Source organism: Silurus meridionalis, chromosome 19 (genome assembly GCF_014805685.1).
Source record: "Silurus meridionalis isolate SWU-2019-XX chromosome 19, ASM1480568v1, whole genome shotgun sequence".
NCBI classification, from domain to species: Eukaryota; Metazoa; Chordata; class Actinopteri; order Siluriformes; family Siluridae; genus Silurus; species Silurus meridionalis.
This window is the reverse complement of record NC_060902.1, coordinates 13354552-13364781: the sequence shown is the minus strand read 5'-3', so window position 1 is coordinate 13364781 and position 10230 is coordinate 13354552. Positions and strand designations below refer to the sequence as shown.

Here is a 10230-nt window from a genome sequence, read left to right as displayed (position 1 = left end):
ATTTTTGGCCCATAATCTTTCTAGGTTTGTGAGCTCATACCAATTGTATCCTCAAATTCCTGTTTTTGGTGGACAGGCATTTGACATGTTCATGCCTATTCCTATTTGGGATATTATTAAGGAACTTTTCATGTTGGTTGAAGATTGATCGTGTTATCTATTACTCCAAATGGCACTATTCAGTTGTAGTGTGTTGCTGTAAGGACTCCTGGTCCACCACATGCACATTTCTAGGTAATAAATCCATATTTGAGATATAAAGCATATCATCTTACTGGTACCTCCCAAGTTGGGTGCCTTAATTTGTGGGATCTATTGTTTTAGAAAATGATCAGCCAGTCCGCCACAGGAATCTTGTGCACTTTAGCATGATGATTAATTAACATAGAAACGATGGCATTTTTATTTTTGTAGTTAACTTCTGTCGCTTTTTACAGAGCCCCTGTTTCTTTTTAATGCCACGGTTTTAAAGGATTAGCGTGTACTTGCTCGACCCTTTTTCCCGGAACCCGGACAAAGCGGACCACACACTGGAGATTAAATGTACAGAAACAGGTTTTATTGGAATATTATGCAAAATAATCAGAGTTGTTTTTTTTTTTTAAACATGTGTGGCTTTGTGAATAAAGTAGGTGGTAGAATATTTAGGAAAGAACACATGAATGTAAATGGAAAGACATATCAGACAGCAGGATGTAGGTGAGAGTTTCTGGAGGCTACGTCTCAGATCCCTTGTCACTTTCAGCTCTCTTCACCATTCTCCCCTACTCCCTTGATCAGACGCTTGTTACCCCGTTTTCCTGTAGGGCCATTTGGCTTGGCAAAGGCTTGTTTCAGGGCCTGTGGCTTAGGGTGAACTTCGTCATAGAGGTACTCTTCCGTCAAGCTGTCTCCACTCTCGATTTCCATCTTCAAAAACACACACATGAACAAATATGTAAGATGACTAGACGAATTTAATGCAGGGATTAAGCATGGGCTCCTGAACTCAGTTCTATCCAGGAAAGCCAGCACAGCAAAGCCCGCTCATCGGGGAGTCTTATTCACAAAAACAATGTGCTCCATAATTAGAGTCGTCGCTCTTTCTTGGAAATTGCTTTCCAAGATTTGTTCCATGACTCACACACAGGATAGCTGCTTCTCATGAAAAGTAATCTAAGCTGACATGCTCTGTGTTAATGTGTGTTTATGTAAAGGATTAAACATTAAATAGATGAGTTAAACTTAGTTCATATTCTCTTTAATTGGATAAAACAAATGTAAAACAACAATTTGACCCATGAATAGTACAGATAATAATAATAACAGCAAAAAAACCTAAGCCCAACCCAATTGTTGGCAGTGTTAATATTTGTATATATTCGTATATATATATATATATATATATATATATATATATATATATATATATATATATATATATATATATATCAAACTTTACAAATATTTCATTCATAAACTGCATCATTGTAAGTGACGTAGTAGCTCAACTTTACACTTTTCCAGGACATCTTCTTATTTTCCTGGTGTTTTCCACGACTATAAAAAAAAAAGTCTAAACTTTTCCTGGTTTTCCAGTTTTTCCAGGATACATTAGCACCTGGTTTTCCTACTGACTGGGGTGTTGCCATTGGATTTAAAACAGTGATGACTGATGATCTAATTCCTGATTACCTTCTTACTGATCTCTATGCTGTAATCCCTCTCCACCTCCTCCAGCAGCTGATTCTTACAGCTGGAGTAAAGCATCCGCTCCTTGATGCTACATCTGTATCCAGGCATGGAGTAGATGAATACTAAAAAAAATTGCGTAGAATACAGAGAAAGTGAGAAAAATAAATCTACAATATGATAATGGTTAAACCGTTTCAAGGAAAATGACTGGTCTTTTCGTTAATGCTTGATGATATTCTAAAGTTAGTCTCTCTTCTGGGTTACAGGATGTATTTCGAGTTCAATGGTTAATGCTCTGGGTTACTGATAAGAAGGTCAGGGATTCAAGCCACGGTATTGCCAAGCTGCCACTCCTGGGCCCTTGAGCAAGGCCCTTAACCCTTTGTGCTCCAGAGGCGCCGTATCATGGCTGACCCCAGCTTCCTAACGTGCTAACGTTCCTAATGTGCTGTAATGTATATGTGACAAATAAAGGCTATTCTATTTTACCAGTGCGAAATGTTAGATTATAACACCATTTTTCAAGTCTCTGTATTGGCTGCCTCTGTAGCGTGGGTGTTTATCGCAAGCAATCATTTTCCAGTACTTAGAAAAGGATGTAAAACCAGTTCGATAGAAACCTCACATGACATAATAGTTTGTCAACAAAAAAAAAAAAAAACAATAGTTTGCCAACAAAAAAAACAAAACAATCAAATTTTGCTAGCAAATTAATTTTGGTTGCTTGGTTTCAGTCACATTTGGGCACAGACCTCAAACCTTTAATCTAAATGTCATAATAGCTCAAATCTCTGCTGCAATGATGAAATAATGGTTTAATAAAAAAAAAGGACCAGTTTTACTTATTTGCAGATAGTTCTCCATCTCTCATTTTGAATGGAATAAACGACCTCTAATGGTTCATCAGAAAACTCTTTTGTCTGACTGTATTTGGTTTCATTGTACTGGCATCAGTATAAAAGCACCCAGAGAAAGTACCATATAGCAGCCTGGGAAGTCCCTTCACAAGGTGAATGTTTGACATTTGCTACTACATATAGTTGAAACTGCAACTACAGCGCTTCCTGAACTATAACATGTTATTCTTTTGCACAAATCTCAATCACCAAGTTACAGAATTTTTCTAAAATTAACAAAAGCTATACATTTAAGGCATGGCTTATGCACTGACGAATTGAATTGGTTTTCTTCATTACAGTACACAAACTGTCCAACAACCTAAAAGCGTGTACATGGGAAATTCACAGTTCTTGGAAACCACACATAGCTGGCAAGGTTTTTGACATCTGTAGGCAGGCTGACTGGTTTTTCCCTCTGTATTTAAACCGAGTCTTTACCCAACATCTTTGTGGGCAGGTGGCTTAAGTAGTGTAAAAAAAAGTCTAATAATAATCCCTGTTATTTGGTTAATTTTACATATATATTTGTACAGGATTTATAAAAAAAAAAAAAAAAAAATTTAACTGCTTTGGCCACCTGCCTGCAAAGTACAGAAGTACACTAGTTTTAAAAATGTGGTCCGAGGTGTGCTATGGGACTGGGATCCCCAAAAAAGCTTGCACAAATTAACAGTATTTACTGTCACATGGGTGAAAATGAGGGATGAATTATTACTACTACTTTAAATATTTTATTTATTTATTTATTTATTTATTTATTTATTGCCTGTTTCGCTCTATTGAAAATCCAAAGAGTTTTTCAAGACCCCCATACAGATGTAATAATAAGCCAAATGTTGCCTTCACTCCTTTCAGTTTATATAGAAGGTCATGGAAAATCAGCAGAAATGGGCATCGACTGACCCACAGCCTCCACACTCTGGCCCTGGTGCGAGTGTTTATACAGGAAGAAGTGATAACGAGGAGCATCAGCAGGGATTCGAGCTGGCAGTTCACGAATCTCTGTAGGATTGGTATGGACCAGCTCGATTGTCTCTCTCTCAGTGTCCAGCCTCTGAAAACACACATACACACACACACACACACACACACACACACACACACAAACAATAAGAATGAAAAGGTCAGAATGTGTGAAAGAATGGTCTGACCCTCCTTACCACTGAAATGTATGTCAATGTATTTTTCTATTGCATATCTAAATGTGTGTGTGTGTGTGTGTGTGTGTGTGTGTGTGTGTGTGTGTGTGTGTGTGTGTGTGTGTGTGGGACTTACTAGCTGAATATAGTTGATGCGCCTTTGTTTGAGTTGCTGTAAAGCTCGTTTAGCTTCCTCCTGTAATGGGAATGCCAAACCCTGCAGATTCAGCGGCCTACTTTCCACACTTATCTGTGTCTTCCAGTTATAAAAATATACACACACATTAAGAACAGCATGCATATACTTGTAATAATTCTTTTTATATATATATACTCATATGATACGTGGTGTATGTTGGTATACTGATATAGGAAAATATCATGTTAGGAACAACAGGCTCAACCTGACACTAAAGCCATATCAGTGAATCTTAAAACTGTGTGCCCTCAGTGTGAAATACTTCTACTGTAGGTGGGCCTTATTCTCCTTGTTTATGGAAAAAATGATTGTAAACAAAATCACTGCTAAAGTTTAGCCTAATTTAAAAAAAAATTCTAGAGATTTTTTAGATTTCCTTCGAAAATTGTAACTTGAAATTGAGGAGAGTCTGATCTGTGCTATACTGCAAAAACAATTCCAAAAGCATGCGTCTAATTGTTTTTATTTTGCTTCCTAATTTTGATGTAAAAAAAAAAAAAAAAAAAAGATAATAAAGTAAATGACAAAGGTAAAAGACAAAACTAGCTTTTAACTTCTAACTAATGTTTGTTGATATTCACTAAAATCATTTTTATTGACTATTTTGTGTGAACAAGAACTATATTGCATCCAGACCATTATAGATGCAGAAGCATTTAATGCCCTGGATGCTGTGAATTATGTATGATTTGTGTTATTATTGTTATAGAGCAGAGTTTACCATTCCCCTCCCAGCCGGAGTTGTGACTCGTCTTCGCTCCTCCTATGAAAATCATATCAATCATATTTAGTGTACTTTAAAATATATGTATATTTTGTGCACACACACAAACACACACACACACATACACACACACAGTCTCACTTAAATCACATCACACTAATAATGACTTACCCACACAACCTTGTCCTGCCAGGTGCATTTCAAGCAATAAACTGTCATTAATTATGATTTTTTTTTTTCCAAATCTATCTAAAGTGTAGTCTGTGAAAAAGGTCATGTCAGGGATGCAGTACTATGAAGTGTTGGTTTGCTCACCTCCGTGGCTTTGATCTGATGAAGCTCCTGCTCAGCTGCAGTGAGGGGACCAGGGCTGGAGGAAGAGGACATGTGGCGAAGGTAACCTTGAAAACATACATCCTCCTGTAGGGAAAAGAAAGATCAGATAAACTGGCACATTTCTTCTTAACCTGGGAGCATCTTAAGACTTCCTAGAGCTGCCCCAAGGTGTTAATACTTGAATATACTCAGAAGTGGTTTCAGATTTGCAGATTCATAGGAATTCACTGGAGCTACTTGAAATGGTACAACCCATAAGGGGAAAGGTGGGGGGTCAGGTTTAGTGATTGCAGAGTTCTTTAACCATGTGGATCTGAAAGTAGTGCAAGTGAAAAGCCAGATCACAAGTTAATATGTTAATGATAATGCGCTTGTGCTAATACGTTATCTTTTCTGTATAAACCCACTAAAATGGAGGACACTCAACATTATCTAAACCTGATTATAAACAAAAAAAAAACATATTATTTAGCTAAAAAAAACAACATACAGGTGTGGATGTGGTAACATTTTTGGCATTCGTTATTAATACTAAGCATTTTTGTAAGGAGTATCCAGTTTCAGTGCGTTGTTACTGTTACTGATACTGTTCCCTTAAATTGTCCATCATGAAAAGGTCAAAAAGACAGAAGACTTTGTGCTTTCTCGGAAACAAGCGACATTTTTGGTTTTATTAACTTTAGGAGAAAGTCTGTTGATAGTTTTAATAACTTAAACAGTAACTACCTTTCTTTTGTGGATGTTCCACAGAACTAGAAAGACATTTATCTTTAGAGAAATCAGTCATTTATGAATAAAAAAAAAAAACTCAGTATCTCATTGGTGAGATGTATACATAGAACAAAACATTTAAGGAAGTTCTCTTATAATAAACTAATCAACTTTGGGGCAGGTCACTTTTTTGTTTATTATGTTGAGCCTCATTACACGACTTTGACTTTGATTATTTTCTTGTAACTGCACACATTATGTTATGTTGTGTTGTGTTTACTTTTTAAAACTTGGGAACTTTTAGGTAATATACATAAAAAAAAAAAATCCTGACATTGAAATAAATGGATGAGGGCATGGGTGAATGGACGGATGGACGGATGGATGGATGGATGGATGGATGGATGGATGGATGGATGGACGAACAGATGAATGGACGGATGTGAAAATATTTGAGATTCCAAGAATGCAAAAATCAATTGATGGATAAATTATTAGATAATCCTAGACTGTGTAAATAGATGGATGGATGGATGGATGGATGGATGGATGGATGGATGGATGGAAGGATGGGTGGATGGATGGATGGATGGGTGGATTGAATAGATGAGTAAATATTTTATATTCATAGACTGTTAAATGGATGTGTGTGGGTGGATGGATTTATGAATGGATAGATAAATATTAGATCATCCCAGAATGAATGGATGGATGTGTGAGACTCCTACAATGTGAAAATAGATGCATGCATGATTTGGATAGATAGATAAATAGATGGATGGATGGATGGATGGATGGATGGATGAATGGATGGATGAAATAATAGAAAAATGGATAAATAAATATTAAATATATACATAAATTAATGTATTGGTTTATGGTTGGATAAGTAAATATTAGATATTCCCAGACTGTGTGGATGGATGGATGGATGGATGGATGGATGGATGGATGGATGGATGGATGGATTGATGGATTGATGGATGGATGGATCAGTATTCCCACATTGTAAAAATATTGTTCTATTATTATTATGTTATATATAGTAAATAGTACGTTCTTCTGATAATAATAGCAGTGTAAAAAGTAATGGCAGTCACAGCATTAAAGATAAGAACATGTCAGCAGTGAAACATACATAAAGACAATAAAGACATCTAGAACAGAATGCAGTACTGTGGACTACGTATGTATAAATAAATAACTCCACATGTCCACCTACATGTGTGGTTCCAAATAGTTCATCTTTGATGTGACTTCCACCAAACTCCTTTTTAAGTGTGGCACGAGTGGCAGCGTACACCATCTTCAATCGTACCTGCAGCAAGCACACGGAGTCAACACACAGATAAGAGTGTGGGATCAAATGCCATACAGTACACATCTAAACTGTGTATGTGTGTGTGTTTGCTCACAGGTGACTGATCCGGAGACCAGGAGATGAAGAGCCACTCATAGCCCTGCTGGTTCTGGGTGTCCAAACGGAACAGGATGTAGCATGGTTCCAACGAGTCCAAAAGAGGCAGGACACATGCATCATAGTCCCGATCCCAGCTCTGAGAGGGCTCTCTGTAGGACCCCAACACCAATTGCTCTAAACACGCATACGCACAAAAAAACCCACACACACCATGTAAAGTTTATCAGTCTAAGTCTAAAAATAGTATGGTATGCTAAATTCTTTATCATATACTGCATGCACTGCATATCGCATGCTCTGGTGAGTCTTCAGAAACACAAATAATTCACCTCTCATTCACAATCATTCCAGACATTGCATTAAAAAATCTCTTTCACTTTCTAAACATGAGAAAATGATTTACATGATTAATATACAGTACAGCTACAGCTTAATGTCTCTTACTCACCACTCCTTATGACAATCTTTATGACTCTGATGGCTCCTTGTCTCGCTTTGACCAGGAACTGCCTCAAATCTGCAGTCGCTAGAAATGTATGAGAACCAGTACAAGAACCAGGTATGGATTGGGTTTTGTACTTTAGACTAGAGAACAATGACTAGAGAATAAAACACAAGGTTTAATGGAATGCAGCATTTTGTAACCTAATCTATAGCTACTACGCTACTGTTGTGCTCAAACAGTAAACAAAATTCATTTATAATGGAAGTCAATGGTCAGTTGCTGAAGTGGTTTATGTAATAGGTTTTCCCAAATTCATATATTTATTTCTTTATTAAGCACTGAAACTTTTTTATTATCATTTTATATCAAGATTATTTATAGGCAGACACAGTAGACTGGCCAAACTCTTTCTAGATCTAAATGAGTGAGTGTGCATGTGTATGTGTGTGTGTTTGTGTTTGTGTGTTCCTTTATGATTGAGTCTCATTCAGGGTGATTTCCTGCCTCAATTCCAGTATTTCCGGTAAAGACTTGAGATTCACTGTGCAAATTCTGTTTATTGGCACACTCAACCTTTCCTGTTCTGTTCTGTTCTTCTTTCAGTACAGGAAAAATTATTGAAATTCCTGTGTGTGTTGTTTTTGCACACATTCTACACATAGACTGAACAAAGCAAAGTCCAGATGTATTTTTTGAGTCAATTTAATGCAAAAAGTTCAGATGCTTGGCTCCATCATCATATATGGCAATGCAGTAAGCTCGAGAAACCTTAGCTCTGACTGGAGTTTGGCTAGTAATAGCTCTGGTCATTGTGCAATCTGCTCAGTTATAAGATTCGCCTTATTGAAAGACGACCAGACCGGGGAAGGAAATTAATACTGACAAAGGTTTCTTTAAGTCAAGACAGCCAGTGCCATGGCATCACCATGGTAACCACTTGGCCGGGGTTCATAAATGATGTAGGTTCAGGTGAGATGCATGAAGTGTAGGGCTTCCGCACTTGAGCTCCAGTTACATTGCTTTACCATTCACATAAATGTAGTGCAACATAAAAGCTTTAACATAAAGCTTTGCTTTTCATTCTTAGGTTTATAATAGATTTATGATGATCCCATCTCTTTATATACAGATATGCACAAGCTTAAGAGGGATGTAACTGTATATTATTATTTTATATATAATATACTTTAATGTGTAGAGATTTAAATTCAGCCATTGCTCCATACTTGAGACAAGTTAAAACTTGATTAAATTGTTAACTATATTCATTTTCAGATTCTAAATATTCATTATATGATTAACAATTGGACCAAATTCACCAGCTTGTCAGTTGTTAAAACAATTAAGCCGAATTTTACCTTATTACAACATGATCATTCTGATATGTCTGAACAGAAAGTACTTACCATGAATACCTGTCTGATGAGACATTGTTCTCTTTAGACCTCCAGTTCAGCACAGATATCTCCTGAGTATCCTGAGTCCTCCTTTTGTCTCCAGTGCACAGAGCTCCAATGGCACTGACACCAAGGCCCCAAACCCAGTCTTACCTGAAGGGAATCCTGGTTGAAATTTGATCTGAAGAACAGAGGGAGATTGGTATCCTTAATATTGCCTTTGTGAGTGGATCTGGAATCCTTTATGTGTCAAAGGCCATTACTGGGGATTACAGGACGGCTGTGTATAAGCTCTCCTCAAAAGACTTGCTTCTACGCTGTGAAGCGCAGTGATGCTGTCATTACGCACAGTAGCTGTGGAGCTGGGGTCTACAGGAGGCTTCTTTCGAGCATCTTTGGACCTGCCGACTCTGGTCACTTAACTGGAGCTTCTCGTGTGAACAGTAATGACACGCTATCACTGGCAAATGTGGAGGACTTGATCCGTGCATGGCGAACTGGTCCCCCCCACCACCACGGCTCAGATTCCAGCAGGCTGGTCAATGACATGCGACACTCGGCGTGTAGTTGATCCGCTGAGCCATACACAACAGTTCAGTTCAGTCTTCTGATCTGATCTTTTTTTTTTAATCAGAGTTTCTCTATATATTAACAAATAATTCCTTTGTCTCTAATTCACGACGAGCACTATGATATTTGCTCTAAATTGATAGAACTAAATCCTAAAGAGACAAAGTTATTTTGTAGGTGTCCTCAGGCTTGGTGCTACAGGCTTGTCTTTTTATTCGGTAACTGAACCTACTAAAAAATCAATTTATGAATGTATCAGTTATTGACAATATCATTGTCAGTTCGTGCAGTTTCCTTGCAGTTTCCTCTATTTATCAAAGAGATCACTAAAGGACCTCTGCTGACCAGAAGCAAGGATATAAATACATGCTCCCACAACCCTGCCATCATAGTAATCATTTAACATGCTGCAACATATATACAGTACAGACCAAAAGTTTGGACACACCTTCTCATTCAAAGAGTTTTCTTTATTTTCATGACTATGAAAATTGTAGAGTCACACTGAAGGCATCAAGGGCTATTTGACCAAGAAGGAGAGTGATGGGGTGCTGCGCCAGATGACCTGGCCTCCACAGTCACCGGACCTGAACCCAATCGAGATGGTTTAGGGGTGAGCTGGACCGCAGAGTGAAGGCAAAAGGGCCAACAAGTGCCAAGCATCTCTCGGGGAACTGTTGGAAGACCATTTCAGGTGACTACCTCTTGAAGCTCAT

At 37.7% G+C, this 10230-nt stretch overlaps 1 protein-coding gene across 3 annotated transcripts; it reads right to left on the bottom strand.

Annotated features, from left to right (window-relative positions):
• Window positions 1–537: 537 nt before the first annotated feature.
• Window positions 538–9859, bottom strand: twf2b (twinfilin actin-binding protein 2b). Of its 3 annotated transcripts, none has more exons than XM_046874993.1 (11): window positions 9208–9856; window positions 8954–9125; window positions 7551–7628; window positions 7098–7276; window positions 6905–7000; window positions 4951–5055; window positions 4633–4674; window positions 3849–3968; window positions 3477–3627; window positions 1675–1796; window positions 538–909 (listed from the first exon to the last, which is right to left on the bottom strand). In XM_046874993.1, the coding sequence occupies exons 2-11, from the start codon at window positions 8976–8978 to the stop codon at window positions 742–744; spliced, it is 1086 nt and encodes a 361-aa protein (XP_046730949.1). In that variant the 5' UTR covers window positions 8979–9125; window positions 9208–9856; the 3' UTR covers window positions 538–741. The 3 variants fall into 3 exon arrangements, with proteins under 3 accessions (XP_046730949.1, XP_046730950.1, XP_046730951.1); XM_046874994.1 differs by having other exon boundaries at window positions 9218–9856; XM_046874995.1 differs by having other exon boundaries at window positions 3849–3962; window positions 8954–9859.
• Window positions 9860–10230: the final 371 nt, after the last annotated feature.